Here is an 18,847-nt window from a genome sequence, read left to right on the forward strand (position 1 = left end):
CTTAAGGTGGCCATAAGTAACAACCGTTGGACAAATAATAATATAATTATGTTGTAAATAATCACTACAAATTTATACACACTTTACGCCATATTAGCCAGTACACTCAATCTGGCCATAAATGTTTAATAATCCGGGTGGATAAAATTTTTTTTTTTTTTTATTGTTCTGGGAGCAAAATCTCAAAGGTCAATGTCCATAGACATCCGACCATCAGAAAACACAGACTGCTTCTTTCCATACTAAATCAGACATCTACAACATTTGTTCATTGACAAGTGCCATCTGTTTTCTTGTAAAGCATCAGTTTTGATCAATTAAACAAATATTTAGTAAACTATGGACATATTTTAACATATATTTTTGGACATTTACATTTAAGAGAATGAAATCTGCGGAAATTATTCTTTATAGAGAAATTCTATATTAATACAGAAAATATGCAGCCATGTCTTGGTTGTTCATGTTTCCCCTTCTGGGATGTAGAACGCCATTCACCTTATCTTCTGAATTTTTCAGCTATAGTCCATTTTCATGTAATAGAGGCAGCTGAACCTACTATCACTTGAGAGCGCCAAGGTGATCACCAGCACATGGTGTGAAACAGTCATACTGTTACTGAAATCAGACAACGGCATAAAATCCAAGGTCAAGCTTGCTCATTAATGTCAAGGAAAATCCAATTCTGTAAAAAATTTATTTTTGTGAATATCTTCTCATGCACCTGTCCTCTCTGTGTACACAAGGAGAGCCTCTCCAAGAGCACATGTCAGGAAACTGCAAAAAGAAAACAAACAAAATTACCAAAAACTAAATTCTCTTTGCAGAGGTTCATCAAATTCAAGTAACAACATTGGTTTGACGTCTTGAATCGAATTTTGGTCTTAATTATCTTATTATGTGCTTAAGTTATGTTTAAACAATCTAATGGCCAGCAAGTATGATAACCCACTTATTATACATAAAATTAGAGGTCATATTAACAGACTCCTTTGCTTAAAATATCAACCCCATTGGGTTTTTCGACTTTAAGAAGCAGCTATGAAACCAACTTTACTTAAAATACAGTCAGTCCTTCTATTAGGATGTAATGTTGGAGGGAATCGGTCAGCAGGATTTCACATCCCAAACTTTGTATATCCACATGTAGCTCTTCCAAAGACAAGTCTAGGGATATCTTTACATGGCCAGTCTGATTGTCTTTTACTGACAAATCAGCATTTGAACTGATATGCAAATGTGGCCAAATGAGTAAAGTACGGAAGATCTGAACCCTCCGTCACTGCAGCTCTATTCAAAGCCTTGCACCACCTTCTCCAGCTCGACAAACAAACTTTATGCATGAGGATGGGGGAATAGAGCCGGAGTGACAGAGGCTTCTGATTTTCAGTTTTATTTGCCTAACAATACAAACGCCGATTTATCAGTGATGGAGGAAAAGACTGGCTATGTAAAGATATTGCTAGATTAGTCTTTAAAAATCTACGTGAGCATATAAATAGTTTGAGATGTGAAATCCTGTCGACAGATTTCCATTAACAAAAAAAAAACAACAACATTTTTTCATTGTTACATTTCAGAAGCCATAATTTTTTGTGTCTCTGTATGATGGATTATTTTTTCTGAAATAAGTTGTATTAGTCAGTGGTAACATATTGGGGTACATACAGTTAAAGCAACACTAGCGTTTTTTTATTGTACTGCTGGAGGGGGTTTTAAATGTTAGTCCCCTACATCAACAAAAGCACCAATAATACTGTAGTGAAGCCAGGGGTGGACATACCATTGGTGCAACCTATAGTATATAAAAGGGTGAATTCAGGGGTCATTCTGATGAGTTATTGGACTGAAAGGGTCCCTATACTGCTCTTGCACACTGGCCTTCTTCTGTCTGGGCATCGCTGTCAGGTCATGTGTATTATAAGATACCACCCCGTGTCTGGTTAACACACTGGAACACAGGAAACCCATGTAAATAATGTCTGACTTGTGACCTGGTTGACACTAACTGCATAATAAGGTGGCACAAGTTTTATGATAAAAAAAAAAAATCACCCATCCTAAATTTTGTAAAATATTTGCTTGTATTTTTACCATTAATTTCTCGAATTGCCAGCGTGAACTTGGCTAGTTTACATGTCTTGCGTCACAAAATTCATGTAAAACTAACATGAAAGCAATCTTGGGTTTAAATTTAGCAAATACTTGATTTAAGAAACATTAAAGCTCCGTACTATGAAATAATTGTAAACGTAATTTGGATGGCGTTCTGTCTGGGCGCGCAGCCCTTCACAGCATGTGAACCTCTTGGAAGGTTTCATTTTTCATGCTTCACTGCCCTCTACATAACACTAATCACGAAAAGCGTTCTTGTCCAGTGTTTGGTATCGGCCTGCAGAACAGGACCAAACCGTAATCCATAATCCCTGACTGACGGGGAGCAATCTGCCAGCAAACGACTCGCTCACATAGCCTTGAATAATAGTTACATGTTTACATGCACAATGTATTATATATATTTATTTTTTTCCCATCATTGGTTTAGTCTTGTGAGAATGTAATTAGCAATACTTAAAGGTGTATTGCCATCTCGTAGATACCCTATGGATGATAGGTGCTGCTTCAACCTCTGGAACATTAAACCGTGACCCTATTTCGCTAAATTAAAACTGCCATTAGATGCTAAAATTAGTGGAGAAGGGGCAGCACAACATGTTCAATTTCTATGGAGTTTAAGGAAAAGGGCAGTTATTAAGCATCGATGTTATTCTGTGGGGGTACATAATGGTCATGAAGGGATTAACCCTTTAAAAGGGGCCGATCACTTGCAGCTGATCAGTCTCAGACAAGAATGATCTGTGATTGGTAGCATCTGGGAGATAGAGGAGGTGAAAGTGCATAACCCCAGAGCGGACTATGAAGAAACGCTCAAGCAGAGATTTCACATACTGCGCTCTAGAAGAAACCACTGTGAATATCTCTGCAATTGAGTGATGCAGCACCAACAGAAAAATAATCAGGGTAGGTCAGGGAGTATTACAAGATATTTCACTAAATTTTGTTGAGCAAGTGGCAGGTTCTCCAACTAAAAAAATATTTACATTTGAGAAAGGTAAAGTCAAATTGGTAAAAAAAAAAAAAAAAAAAAAGTACTAACATTACTGAGCTTTCTATACAACTTTAGAATAAAAAAAAAAGCTTTTCAGAACCATGGGGTACATGCTGCCTATGCATCAATAGTAAAAAGATCTAATGTTAAAAATATTTTAAAAAAATAATAAATCGTGATATTCTCACCTTCCGCCGTCCCTCGCAGCGTTCCAGCTCCTCGCAATGCTCCTGTTCCCAGTAATGCCTCGCGGCAATTACCCCAGATGACGTTGCGGTCTCGTGATACCGCTACGTCATCACAGATCATTACCGCAAAGCATCACTGGGAACAGAAGCATCGTGAGGAGCGGGAACGCTGCGAGGGACGGCGGAAGGTGAGAATATCACGATTTATTCATTTTTTCTTTTTTTAACAATTGCGGTATATGGTTCCCAGGGCCTGGAGGAGAGTCTCCTCTCCTCCACCCTGGGTACCATCCGCACATGATCTGCTTACTTCCCGCATGGTGGGCATAGCCATATGCAGAAAGTAAGCGGATCAATGCATTCCTATGAGTGCGGAATCCCCGCGATTCCGCACAAAGAATGAACATGCTGCGTTTTTTTCCGGAATGTGATTCTGCCGCGGAAAAAAACGCAACATGGGCACAAAAATTGCGGATTGCATTCTAATAATAGGATGCTTAATGTATGCGTTTTTTTTCACGGTTTTATTGCATTTTTTATAGCGAAAAACCGCAAAAAAACATGAAAAATCCTGAACGTGTGCACACAGTCTAAGGATGGCTTTAGCGCCATCACTACTTGTTTTGAAATTCTGGCTTTGTGCTTTAGTTTCTACTGATGACGAACCTCAACCTTTTTTTCTTAATTCCCATATTGTTATTATGTCCAACCTAAGCAGATCAGAGCTTTTTCTGGTTCACTGCTCCAAATCTGTTTGCCTGTAGCCGCCACATTGTATCATCCGTATGAAGAAAGCTTCTATTCCCGCTCTAGTGGTGGCTGCAACAGGCCAGAACTTATCAGGGAATTTTAAAGGGGATGTTCCATGAGCGAGTCAAAAGTCTGAAGTCAACCTATGTGGCTGCAGACTGCTGCGGTGCGAGGAGGTCACAAAACTGTAAATTGCAATCATACGTTCTGCACCACAACTACGGAGGATTTGTGACTGTGTGCGCACCGCAGGTAGTCAAGATATAGCAGTTTGCAGTCTCACTGACTTGATACTTTGGTCTCAAGCCTGGACATCCCCCTTTAAGTTCTGAATTAGCACAATTGAGTTCGACTCAATACCACACTTGCACACATTTTTTTAGTGCACTTTATTGCAATTCAATTCAGCAAAATATTTCCCACTTGCAGTTCAAGAGCTTTACATAGTATGTGTGACCTTTGTAACTTTTTTCCTTCCTTCATTGAGCGCCGTGCCTGGGAAAGAGGCCAAGTTACAAGTCATGTAGATTAGAGTAGATCAGAGCAGCAGGATTGTATTCCTTCATGAAACAGCAGAGAAATGGAGTCTGCGGAACACAAGATGAACATTTCTACATTGATCCACCGCTTTAATCTACACTGGCCCGTGACGCCTATGGAAAATTTAACCTTTCCTCTCCCAGCAATGAAACAAATGATCAGGATGTTACAGACCAAAAAGCCAGTCACAGTGCAGATGAAATAAACTCCTTTGAAAAAAAAAAAAAAGAAACACCTTTCATTGGTTATGGAGAACTCTAACTGAAAATGTTATTTTAAATGTGTTGGTCGATTATAGGATATTGATGTCCTGTCTGTAAGATCTCAGATCGGTGGTGATCAGCCACCCAGCACCTCCACCGATCAGCTGTTCTAAGCTACAGCGGCAGCACTGCACAGCTCCATGTAATGCGGTGCAGCTGCTTCTCTATAGGAGCCGATGTGCAGAACTCGTCATCAGTCGCTAAATATTGAAGGAAGCTGTGCTGTCCAGCACGGTTCAAAGTTTACATCTGGCCGCCAATGACATGAACAAGTGATCAATGGGGGTGTCTGACCACCACCGATCTGATCCCGATTACAATTCCTATGAATGGGTCATGAAAATCATATGTTTGGTCGAGCCCTTTAAATTACGGTACCTTCTTCCCTTACAGAAAGTGATACCATTGTGACCTCCCTCGACAGTAACTGCAATGATTTAGGCTTTTTGTGCGGTGTTTGCTTTCAGTTCCTTTTGCACAACTGATTCTCCTTTTCAAAATAATTAACACATGGGCCTATGGGGAGCTGGGCCCACCCAGGAAGCCTATTTATGTATCTCGGAATGACATTGTGTATTGCCTGCTACAGCACCAGGGGAGGCAAGCTGTTGGACAATGACAGAATGCATGCTGGGAAGTGAGAGAAAGGAAGTTCCAGCAGCTACAGTGCTGGCAGAATACTTATGAAGAGAAAAAAACACTGAAAAGTAGAGCAGATGGCAAGTTATAGAGCATGAAAATCAAGTAATTCCTGGACATATTAGACTGTTACATGCACCAATCGCAGTATTAACGTGATCAGGGCATTAGGCAAGACAGCATGTTTTTCTACAGGCTGTGTGAAAGTTGAAAGTAAAATTACTGACTACATTAGTTTGTGGTTGTTATGTGGTTACTAGAAAGAGAACATTTTATTACCGAGGTTGTATGCTCTGTTCTTCATCACTGCGGTTCTCATTCCTAAACATGTTACTAATATATATGGAATCTGATACTTTTCTTCATCTTAATTCCTTTGGTTTTAGTGATTTTTAGTTTAATCTCAGAGGCGTTTTCATACTGAGTACGATGCGAGAGATGATTTTTTTTTTTTTTTACAACTATGTCACACAGGGGTAGGGGGGAAAAACTACATCAGGAACACGTCATCAACAAGTAAAGAAATCTTTATGAAGCCATGAGGGAAAAACAAAGCGGTATCTTGGCGTGTGCCAGTATCAGGTTGTACTTAACCGCATGACACTTTCAAACAACTCTTTAAAATTAAGGAACTGTGCCCACTGCCAAGTATGGCTGACAAGTGGTCTGCTTTCCATCACAGACGTTACAAGGATTGCACAAAAGGGACCCATCTACAAGCAACACTTGTAAGGCAAAACAGCAACCATCAGAATTCTGCAAGGAGAGAGTCTGTGATAACTATGCAGCTCTGCTAATGGGCCAACAGCACCCAAATCTATGGGTCCTCTGCTCAGCAATGCAGACCTCGGAGAGCAGGCGGCTTGTTCAGATCTGCAGATGCATGTAGCACTCTGGATGTCATGTTTTGGTGGAGGATACGTACATGCAGCTCATGGCGCTGGAGAGCTAAAGCTCATCAGTGGTGGAAATAATTGCTCTGTGTCCACTGCCTACATTCAGGAACCAAAGGCATAGGCCGCCATTGTAAGAGTAAATCAACACCGGGTATATATGGGCACCCAACAATCATCCGCATAATTCAGTAAGATGATGAGATTTCACAAATCTCCCCAAAACATGGTGGACGTTTCCTGTGCATAAACTGTCCTGCAGTCCTAACCCATCTGCAAATTGCATTGAAATCCAGATACTGTATGCTACAGAAGCACAGCAGAAAATTCACATACAATTCTCCATGTATGCCAAAGGCCCAAGACTGGGTTCACACGTTGTGAAACCGTGGTTAAAAAAAACAAACAAACAAAAAAAACAAAACAAGAATACTAATCAAAGCAATTTCCCCAGAATTCTGGTGTACATTTGTTTGAAAAGAAGCAACAATTTTGTTCAACTATGAGGTATCCAAAGATGATACGACTTTGGATGTTTTCACACTAGATTCTCCCATTTTTGACAAAATGAATGGAATAGTGGTGTGAAGCTACAACTTGTCTAATTCATGACGACCTGTGGCGTTCCCTAAACCAGAAACCATGGACTGGAGTAAGTCTTCTGATGTGGCGCATGCCAGTTTTCTTAACTAAAATAAACTGCGGATTTGCTACAATTTACTGCAGTTTTACCACAATTTCTCAAGGTGTGAATATACGGTAGTTATTAGGTTGTTTCCATATGGTTGAAAATTCGTTTGCCATGGATTTGGCACAACATCTAGATTTTACACTAAAGCTTTACAAAGAGTGAAATCCACAGGAAGAAGTGACAAGCTTTTCCAGAGTGAAACTCTCCGACAGATCGTCTACAAAGTCTGGAGGTTCCTCCCCTTTGTCCAAACTGAAATCTGATATTCTTTTTCTTGAAACTACTGTAAAATGTAGAGCAAATATAGTTTCCTTACCATAGAGCCAAAGGAACATTCACAATCATGTCAAAAAGAAACAGTGATAAAACCGCTGTCAGAACCTAAAACAAACAACAAAAAACAGAGAAAAAGCTCAATGACCAAAAACATATACATTTGCATTTTTTGCAGTTATCGAGAACATTTAGTTTAAACTTAGAAATTACTGGTTTTAAAGGGAGTGACTGGTATTCTCTGTATGCGCCCATGAACAGGAAAGGCCATCCATAACCAACAGGGATGTTTGTGACTCATCATCCCAGAATAAGCAGACATAACCTACATGTTCATCCCATGTTTTTTCTCAGATAGAACACGTATCCATCTATGCAGCTGTTCACATTTCCTTTTTTTTTTGCGTCAGATTGATCAGCAAATGGAAAAAAAATGTAGACTTGAAGCTTGAGAACTTTGTAATTTTTTTTTTTCATACAAGAACATCACTGATGGCAGAAACTGAGACTGACCAAACAATGATGAAAATCGGAATGTTTGTTGAGTGTCAGGACATAGTTTTTAAAAGTAAAACAAATTAAAATGTTAATAGTTTTGGCAATTACTTATTTTACGCTAATGTATAGAACTTGGGGGAATCATCTTTTTACGTAAATGCACAAGTTTTTGGCTTAAAATTATCATTTTGTGCCTAGGATTAATTACACATTTTCAAAAATGTGGCTTCCACAACTTCAATGTACATAGCTTGCTGAAGAATGAGTATATATGATATAGTCTGTGCTAAACTTCTCAACCTTTCACACTTTATTGTCTCAGTTTTATTCTCATCGGGATTTAAAAATATTAAAACAAAAATGATATCGTCTGAATGTATCTTCTCAAACATGATTAAAGCAAGTGGCAAGCTCAATAATTAGAATCATATCTTAACAATATTGTAGACATTCAGCGTGATCTTAGACATAATGATTTTGGTTCTTCTTTATCAGAGCTTATTTATATGACATAAAAACATCACACTCCATTGTGGGTCCTGTACATTGTGAAGAAATGAGAACATGCTATTTTTTGTCTTAAAATACAAGAAGGAATAAGAATGAAACGTCACAATGGCTGGCCAGAGAGGAACAGATTGTTCTCCTGTGTCCTTGCATGACTTCCTGACCGATGCCAATTTACAAAAAGGGATCACAGGTTGAGGCCAGGAGAAATCATGTGCCTACTTGTTTGGAAAACACAATTAGAAAAGTTGGCAATCTGAATGCAGGGGGAGTGATTTGGCCTCTTTTCTTTGGCAACTTTCCTCATTTAGTATTGTTCAGATGTTTCCACTAAAATATTTGCACAATGGTTCCTTGAACTGTTTAGGGAGGCTCTAGAAAAAACACCATTATTTTTTTTTATTTTTCTTCAGGAGATTCAATATTCTGGCTTGTTAGTAGGCATTCTTATCAAGAAGCTCTCTAATGTCATTGTCTTCCAAAGCTTTATACCACTAACAATGTCTGGGGCCCTTGTACAAAAATACCTAGGAGCAATTATGGAGAAGGAAATGACATGTAATAAATATGGCTTGGTAAAGTAATTAGTATTATTAATACTAGCGCACACAATTCAAGAATGCCATATAACGGTGCCAACCGGTTTACAATACAGACAGGTGAAACCAGACGTTCACATACGCTGTATAAAGAGACACATGGGCAGGTTTTTCTCAATATCGGACATGAAATCAAAATAAACATTTCCTGCTTTCAGCCAAGTAAGATAACCGTAATTATTAATATTTGCCAAATGCCAGAAAGAGAATGTTTTAACCCCTTAAGGACCAGGGGTATTTTCGTTTGCGAGTTTCCATTTTTCACTCCCCTTCTTCCATCGGCCATAACTTTATTATTTTTCCATCAATATGGCCATGTGAGGGATTGTTTTTTGCGGGACAAGTTGTACTTTTGAATGGCACCATTGATTTTACCATATCATGTACTGGAAAAAGGGGAAAAAATCCAAATGCGGTGAAATTGCAAAAAAAGTGCAATTCCACAATTGTTTTTTGGATTTTTTTTTATTTTTTTTTACCAAGTTCACCAAATGCTAAAACTGACCTGCCATTATGATTCTCCAGGTCATTAGGAGTTCACAGACAACATGTCTACGTTCCTGTTTATTTAAGTGGTGCAAAAACTACCAGGCTTTGTATTATAAAAAAAAAAATAAAAAGTTGCCATTTTCCGAGACCTGTAGCGTCTCCATTTTTCGGGATCTGGGGCCAGGTGAGGGCTTATTTTTTGAGCGCCGATCTGATTTTATTGATTCCATTTTGGTGTGTATACGATCTTTTGATCGACTGTTACTGCATTTTATTGCAATGTTGCAACGACCAAAAAAATGTAATTCTGACGTTTCAATTTTTTCGCTACGCCGTTTACAGATTTGATTAATTTCTTTTTATATTGATAGATTGGGCGATTCTGAAAGCTGCGATACCAAATGTGTATTTTTTTCTTTTGTTATTGTTTTATTTTGAATGGGGCGAAGTGAGGGTGATTTGAACTTTATTTTTTTTTTAAATCAGATATTTTTTATTAAAGTTTTCAGAACATAACAGAATTTTTTCCAAAATACCCCACAGTCTTTTCCCATTCCCAACAACTCCCCCCCCAACCCCCCCCCCAACCCTGGTCCAATGATAAAATATATCACAAGAAAAATACAGACATAGATAAGGCACATATCCCAAGGCACCAGTCATGGAGTACAACTAAATCACTTTCAGGGTGATATAAACATGGTATCACGAGAATAAACTTACAGACGGTAAGCCTGGAACATTCAACCATCCTGCCCAAATTTTCTCAAACACTGCCGGTCTACCCCGTTTAAGATAAATGGCCTTCTCTCTGCATAGTATGAGGTTTAGCTTATTTACATACTCCTTCCTCGTGGGAACTTTATCTGAGATCCAGTGATATGCTATTAATTTTCTAGCAGTAAAAAGCATTCTGGCAACAGCTATTTGTGAATGATCATCTCCTCCCGCCTCCTCAACATATCCAAGCACACAGACAATAGGATCTCTGGGAATATCCTGCTCTGTGGCCATATATATTAAGTTGAGAACCATAATCCAGAATATTTGTATACAGGGACACGTCCAGAACATATGTAGGATATCTGCATTATCGAGCGTACACTTGGGACATTTTGAATTTGGCCTTAGACCTAAATCAAACAGCCACTTAGGAGTCCTATAAACCCTATAAAGGATATATAGTTGAGACAGATGGTTAGGCTCACTGAGAGACAACTTAGGGATCATTTGCATTATTGACTCCCATTGATCTACCGAAATCCCCCCCACTTGATGTTCCCATTTCGCCAATGCAGTCATCGGGTGACCTAATAGCGCCCTCGAGAGGAGCTCCCCGTACACGAATGAAATTAGTCCCCTTGTAGATGCCTGTAAACCGAGCCTATTAATAACAGTATCATGATGTATAATAATAGGGTGTATATGAGTCTGCATTATATAAGCGTGTCTTACTTGTAAATACTGATAAAACATAGAATGCTGAAGTGAGAACTCCCTTCGTAAGTCCTCAAATGATTTAAAGATACCCCCATCTATCAGCTGTGAGAGCCACCAGATACCCACTCGTCGCCATTGCGCAAACCCCTTCAGTGTCCTCAATTGCGGCAGATATGGATTATCCCATATAGGGGTATACCTTGTGAACCCAGTAATTCCCCTTAAACTTTTAATTTTACCCCACACTTTGACCATAAGCATTACCGTCGGAAATTTAGACACCCACGGTTTAAATTTATTTGCCTCTAACTTAGACAATAGGGGACCCCGACCCCCGAGAAACTGAAGAATCCCTCGACCTCCCCCTATTTCCACAGATGTGTCCTCCACTCTACTTGCCAGATGTTGACACTGGGAAGATAAAAAATATAGCCAAGGGTTAGGCAATGCCAACCCTCCTTCCTCCTTTGTAAGTGCTCTAACTTAATTCTCGCACCCTTTTTCAACCATATAAGTTCCCTAAACAGTGCATTAATTTTAAAGAACCTATTTTGGGGAAGCCAAATTGGGGAGTTATGAAGAACATATAAAAGCTGAGGCATAATCACCATTTTCAACAGGTTCACTCTCCCAACTATTGACAAATGTAACTTAGCCCAGGCCTTAATCTTCTGTTTAATCTTGAACTTTATTTTTAAAAATATTTTTAAAAATGTTTTTTCACTTTTGGCAAGCTTCAATAGTCTCCATGGGACACTAGAAGCTGCCATAACCCGATCGGCTCTGCTACATGCAGGCGATGATCAGATCGCCTGCATGTAGCAGAATACCTCAGTTGCTATGAGCGCTGACCACTGGGTGGCGCTCATAGCTGTCTGGCTATGACAACCACAGGGATCTCCTGCTGACTCCAGGTTGTCATGCCAACCCATTGGCGACCGGCGGTCATGTGACACAGGCACCAATGGGAGGAGGTAATGACGCGCTTCCTGCTTGTGCATGTTAAATGCCGCTGTCAAAGTTTGACAGCAGCATTTAACATGTCAACAGCAGCGGGTGATTCACGAACCCACCCACGGCTGTTCCAGGCACATGTCAGCTGTCAAGCGCCGGAAAAGGTGCGGGCTCATCTCCGGAGCTGCACCAAACGTTGGGAGGCGTCCAATGACGGACTCGGTCATTGAATGTTAAGAGGTTAAGGCATTTTTATTACTTACTGCAAAGTCAAAAATTTATATAAATTTAATTAGTATTTGGTACCATTGCCCTTAACCTGAATGACTTGGGACAAACCTTTGGGATCCTTCCACAAGTTTCTCACACTAGTTGGTCGGAATTTGGGCCCATTCCTCCTAACAAAACTGGTGTAACTGATCCAGGTTTGTAGGTCGCCTTGACCTGACTTTCCAGCTTTGCTTATAAATTTTCAATAGGATTGAGATCAGGGCTTTGTGATGGCCACTCCAAAACATTGACTTTGTTATCTTTCAGCCACTTTGTTACCCTTCAGCCACTTTGTTACCATTTTGGCAGTATCTTTCTGGTCATTGTCCCATTGGAAGACCCATTTCCGTCCAAGCTTTAACTTCCTGGCTGATATCTTTTCTCATGATGCCATCTATTTTGTGACGTGCCCCAGTCTCTCCTACAGCAAAACAACCCTACAACATGATGCTGCCACCTCCGTGTTTCACAGTTGGGATAGTGTTCTTAGGTTTCTAAGCTTCCCCCTTTTCCCTCCAAACGTAACGATGGTCATTATACCCAAAAAGTTAAATTTTTAGTTTAGTCAGACCACAGGACATGTCTCCAAAAATTAAGGTCTTTGTTCCTGGGTGCATTTGCTAACATTAATCTCGCTTTTTTTAGATTTTTTTTTGAGTAATTACTTCTTCTTGGCAGTGTGGCCTTTCAGCCCATGTTGATGCAGTACTTGTTTCACTGTAGATATTGACAAAATCTTACCAGCTTCCGCCATCATCTTCACAAGGTATTTTGCTTTTGTCCTTGGGTTGATATGTAAAAGTCGGACCAAAGCACGTTCATCTCTGGGACACAGAACTCGTCTCCTCCCTGAGCGGTATGATGGCTGGACATTCCCATCTTGTTTGTGTTTGCTTACAATTGTTTATACAGATGAACGAGGCACATTCAGGTATCTTAAAATTGTACCCAAGGAGGAGACAGATTTCTCTTCCTGTTGTCTTGTCTGATTTCTTGAGACTTTCCCATGATGCTACACAAAGAAGCAGTGTTTCAGGTGTGCATTAAAATACATCTACAGGTGTGTCTCTAACTCAGATTTTGCCAAAAAAACAGAAGCTTCCAAATACATGACATCATCATACAGGGCAGTCCAGAATGGTTTAAAGGCATAGTAGTCTTAGTGTATCTAAACTTTTGACTTTGTAGCAAGTAATAAAAACGCCTTAAAACATTAGCTCTCATTATTCTGGCAGTTGGCAAATATTTAATTATGGTAATCCTAATTGACCTAAAATGGGAAAGGTTTGTTCTGATTTTATGTCAGATATTGAGAAAAACATGCATGTGTGTCTTTTTATATAGTGTATGTAAACTTCTGGTTTCAACTGTATATATAACAATGCAGAACATAAGTGAAAAAATGGGGAAGGCAGGAGGCTTCGCCAAGACGGGTAGCTCCAGATACACAGGTAAATGGATGAAGAAAGTCCAGTGAAAAACTCTCCATTAAAGTAAATATAAGGTTTTATTGCTAACAATTAAAAAGCTATGGCACCAGGACTAAGGCCGAAACGTGTAGGTCCACTACTTTTATTATTTGAACTCTACTCAATGAAACCCTTTTAGTCATTTACAATACAATTTTATGGTCATGGATAATTCCTTTCGATAAACTTTCTATATCTATTTACCAATACAGAATGTAGGCGTAGAACGAAAGGGGAAAAAAAACAGTATAATAAAACACATCCAAATGAATGAAAACCTCATTAAAGAGTTCATAACCTATCTTGAAAAACCTTAGTTACAAAAAAGCACTCCCATCAAATTTTTTATCCTCTTAATATATTGCAATCATGATACAGAACTGTGTACTTCCAATTGCTCATTTTGCTCTTCTACCAAGCTAATTCTTCTGTTTACAGGAAGTCTTTTTTCCCTGCAGTTTTCATTCCCCTCTTCAACTTCTGACCCAGCTGCTCTTTCATTTTCCCTGCCAGGACTTTTGCAGTGACTCATGATTCATAGAGGGAAAATTGACCTCCTATTTCTACGTTGAGCTTAGAAGGATTAAGCTCGTCAGTTTTTAATAACGTGATGTCATAAACCGAATGGAAAAGAGAAGAATTAGCTGTGTAGAAAGGCAAAATGAGCAATTGTAAATCCACAGTGCTACAGTATATAATATGGATGATTTCCATATATTAAGAGGATACAAATTTTGATGGGAGTGCTTCTATTACAGAGCCACCTAGCAAGGATATGAAATACCAGTTATCTGAAGGAACATTGATCCAGATTCCACTATTAAGTTATTTCTATATTCAGTGAAGCAAAGCAAGCCGACCTATTTGATGCCTGTTACATGGAGTGGCTATCGGTGCAGAAATAAAATTAACAAAAAGTCCCACTAAATTCTGTTACAATCTCATGTCAATAGTAACATCTTGAACAAGTGTAATGTGTGGAGAAGACATTTCCAGACTTTTTTTTTTGTTTTAAGACAGAAATGCACTGCAATGTTGGTTAATAGGTCAAAAGGGATGGTATTATAGCACAAAAGAAAAACATTATGTGAGAGATTAAATTTTGTCTGTGACACATTAAAGGGGTTGTAGAGATCCTCTGCTTTGAATTCACCTTATGCCCCCTTTACATGTCAGTGTCTCCAGTATGTGGCATCAGTTTTCACACACACTTGAGAGAGGAAAGATATACATCTTTGTACCTTGTTAAGCCCCCGTCACACTAAGCGAGGTCGCTAGCAAGATCGCTGCTGAGTCACAAGTTTTGTGACGCAACAGCGACCTCAGTAGCGATCTCGCTATGTTTGACACGGAGCAGCGACCCGGCCCCTGCTGTGAGATCGCTGGTCGTGTCGGAATGGCCTGGACCTTTTTTTGATCGTTGAGGTCCCGCTGGGTAGCACACATCGCTGTGTTTGACACCTTACCAACGACCTCGTTGACTACAACGTTACACAGGACATCCATCATCGAGGTCTGAATCGTCATAATCGCTGCCATGTGACAGGGTCACAACGACCAACGACATCGTTGTACAGGTCGCTACAGGTCGCCGCATCGCTGCTGCGTCGTTGGGAAGATCTCACTGTTTGACATCTCACCAGCGACCACATAGCGACGCAGCAACGATCCCTGACAGGTCGTATCATTGTCGGGATCGCTTTAGCGTCGCTAAGTGTGACGGGGCCTTTAGGCACAGTAGATCATTGAGAACAAAGATAAATTCTCACTGCCACACAATAAGAGAAAAAAGAATGGAGCTACATGTGGCCAAACATTTTTGTATGCCTGATCATAGCACCATGGACCTGAAATTACTTGTATTGAAAGGTAACTTCAGATCTCAGAGAGACAGAAGAATCTGGGAGTATAAACTTATGACGATCTTTGACACACTTAAGGTACCTTCACACTAAGCGACTTTGCAACGATAACGATAGCGATCCGTGACGTTGCAGCGTCCTGGATAGCGATATCGTTGTGTTTGACACGCAGCAGCGATCTGGATCCCGCTGTGATATCGCTGGTCGTTGCTGAAAGTCCAGAACTTTATTTGGTCGTCAGATCGGCGTGTATCGTCGTGTTTGACAGCAAAAGCAACGATGCCTGCAATGTTTTACAATGGTAACAAGGGTAAATATCGGGTTACTAAGCGCAGGGCCACGCTTAGTAACCCGATATTTACCCTGGTTACCATTGTAAAAGTAAAAAAAAAACACTACATACTCACCCTCTGATGTCTGTCACGTCCCCCGGCGTCCGCGCTGCTGCTCAGAGCTTCCTGCACTAACTGTGTCAGTGCCGGCCGTAAAGCAAAGCACAGCTGTGACGTCACCGCTGTGCTTTAGGGCCGGCGCTTACACAGTGCAGGGAAGCTGAAGGCGAGGGACGCGACAGACACGGCAATGTAAGTATGTAGTGTTTGGGGTTTTTTACGTTTACGCTGGTAACCAGGGTAAACATCGGGTTACTAAGCGCGGCCCTGCGCTTAGTAACCCGATGTTTACCCTGGTTACCCGGGGACTTCGGCAGCGACCACACAGCGACGCTGCAGCGATCGGCATCGTTGTCGATATCGCTGCAGCGTCGCTTAATGTGACGGTACCTTAAGTGCAGGAATGAATGTGTCACATGGATTTTATGTGTTTTTACATCAATTAAGGAATCTGCACTTCAGACCTTATGGGGCATCATAAAGAACGAGACCCCAATCAGAGGACAATAAAACATTCACTCCTTATCTGCGAACTGTTCCAATATTTATGGACACAACTGTTTATCACTCTCCCATAATGACAGTTCTGTGCTGTGTTGTGTATAAATATGTGATTCTTCAGATATTGTATTAGTCTATACCCGATGAAGAGGCCTGAGTAGTCTTAAGCTTGCAATTTGTTACCATCTTTTCAGTTAGCCATTAAAAGCTATCAACCACTGAGGACTCTCAATTCTAAATATTATTCACACATACTTGAGACACTTACACACGTATGCCCATTCAAATCTATGGGTCTGCACATGTACGTGTGTTTCCATGGACCGTTTTTTGCCGCCCAGCACACGTGCACATGGATGACATCCATGTGAGATGTACCAGCGTCTGGGGAAAAGCAGTAGTTAGCGCTGTTCCCAGCTCTCATCATTGTCACCTGTTCTCCCTGCGATCAGCTCGACTAGGCGACAGCAGGAGTCAGCACTCATCTGTGTGTTGCGCGTACTAAAAGCATAAAAAAAGCGCCATGGGGACAGCTGACAGCTTGGGGCTGATATTAATAGGCTGGGAAGAGGCCATGGATATTGGCCCACTCCCAGACTAAGAACTCCAGCCCTCCACCGCCCCAGAAATGGCACATCCATTAGATGTGACTATTCTGACGCTTAGCCTCAGCTCTTACCATTTGCCCTGGTGCGTTGGAAAGTGGGGTAATAGTTTTGAGGTTGATGTCAGCTGTGTAACGTCGGCTGACATCAAGCCCAGTGGTTATTAATGAAGAAGTGTCTATCAGACACCCCCATATTACTAAACCCGTAGTCAAAATTAATAAAGACACACTGAGAAAAGGCCTTTAATTGAAATAAACACTCCTTGACCATCTTTTATCTATTTATTAACCTAAAAATAAAAAGGCAAAGTAATCCTCATCTATGAAATGTTAATCCATAATGATGAGGTCCCATGGCGTTCCTCAACTCTGCTACATCCGGATGGTGTGGTGAACAGTGACATTGCTAATGTGAGGGCTCACCATGCCAGCCGGAACACACCGGGCTTAGCGCGAGAACGTGCCTGCGGTGACCTAAGGGGTCACAGCAGGTCACAGGCAGCGGTTCCCATGGTAAGCTCTCTGAGAGCCGGCCTGTGAGCTCCTTTAACCTTACTGACGTCATCGCTCGCAGTGTTAGAAATTTCTTAAGTTACAATTATTTATTTTTATTCATTTGACTCATTGATATATGATACACACAAACTCCTTGGAGATGTTGTCCCTGGTGGGATTTGAACCCAGGACCCCAGCACTGCAAGGCTGCAGTATTAACCACTGAGCCACCGTGGCGCAGCTTAGTGACGTTAGCAAGGTTACCGCAGTTCATAGGCCGACTCGCACAGAACTTACTGTGGGAATCTCTGCCTGTGACCTGTGTAACCTTAATTAAGTCACTGCTTGTCACTGCAGCTGCATTTTCACGCTAAGCTTAGTAAGTTACGGTTGGCGTAGTGATCTGCCACATTACCGATGTCACCGGTCACCACACCAACTGGATGTAGCAGAGTTGGGGATCGTCATGGGACATCATTATGGATTAACGGCAGACAGGTGAAAATTACTTTGCTTTATCTTTCAGTTAATAAATGGGTAAAAGAGGGTCAGGGAGTATTTATTTCAATTAAAGGACTTTTCTGCCTGTGTGTCTATTAATTTTGACTAACTCTCCATTACTAACTGATGGGGTTGATATCAGCGGACATAAAACAGCTGACATCAACCCCAAAAGTATTACCTCATATGCCAATGCACCAGGGCAAGTGGGAAGAGCCGAGGCCAAACGCCAGAGTTGGCAGATCTAATGGATGTGATATTTCGGGGACGGCTGAGAGCTGTGTTCTTAGTCTGAGAGTGGGCCAATATTCATGGCCCCTTCCCAGCCTATTAATATCAGACTGCAGCTGTCTGCTTAGCCTTTGCTGGTTAGTCAAATAGGGGGGACCCCACATCCCTTTTTTGGGTCCCCTTTTCACTAACCAGTAAAGGGTATGTAGACAGCTGTGAGGTGTTAATAGGCTGGGAACCTTTATGGCTATCGGCCCCTTCCCAGAATAATAACAGCCACCAGCGGTCTACTTTCACTCAGCTGGTTAAGAAGACTAAGGCGGACCCATGGCATTTTTTTTTTAATTATTTAATATGCGTGACACACAGATGGCGGGTGCTGACTACAACTGTCATCAGCATCACCTGGTCTCGCTGATCGCAGGGAGACCAAACAATGATGAGAGTTGGATTCAGCAGCAAGAGCCTGGGAACAGCGCTAACTGTACTGCTTTTCCCAGACACCAGTACGTGTCACACTGATGGTACACCCGGATGGCACACGGATGTTACCACACAGATAGCACAGATACTGGTTTTTCCAGTACCGGAAATATCAGGATGTGTGAAAGAGGCCTTAATAAGGAACACTAAGAAAAGTTACATTATTACACATGAAGGAATGGCTATATCTATGCAGGCTAAAA

The 18,847-nt window shown here is 40.9% G+C and overlaps 1 protein-coding gene across 2 annotated transcripts in view; it reads right to left on the reverse strand.

Annotated features, from left to right (window-relative positions):
* Nucleotides 1-271: 271 nt before the first annotated feature.
* Nucleotides 272-18,847, reverse strand: part of SLC35D4 (solute carrier family 35 member D4) — a 189,272-nt gene continuing 170,696 nt past the window's right edge. For both annotated transcript variants that reach the window (XR_013217015.1, XM_077270357.1), the window contains 2 exons: nucleotides 7,390-7,454; nucleotides 272-777 (listed from right to left, as the gene is read on the reverse strand). Coding sequence is in view for 1 of the 2 variants with exons in the window: in XM_077270357.1 (XP_077126472.1) it covers nucleotides 717-777; nucleotides 7,390-7,454 (126 nt within the window). In the remaining variant the exon portion in view is untranslated. The remainder of the gene's footprint in view (nucleotides 778-7,389; nucleotides 7,455-18,847) is intronic.

The sequence above is a fragment of the Ranitomeya variabilis genome, chromosome 6 (assembly GCF_051348905.1).
Source record: "Ranitomeya variabilis isolate aRanVar5 chromosome 6, aRanVar5.hap1, whole genome shotgun sequence".
NCBI lineage: Eukaryota > Metazoa > Chordata > Amphibia > Anura > Dendrobatidae > Ranitomeya > Ranitomeya variabilis.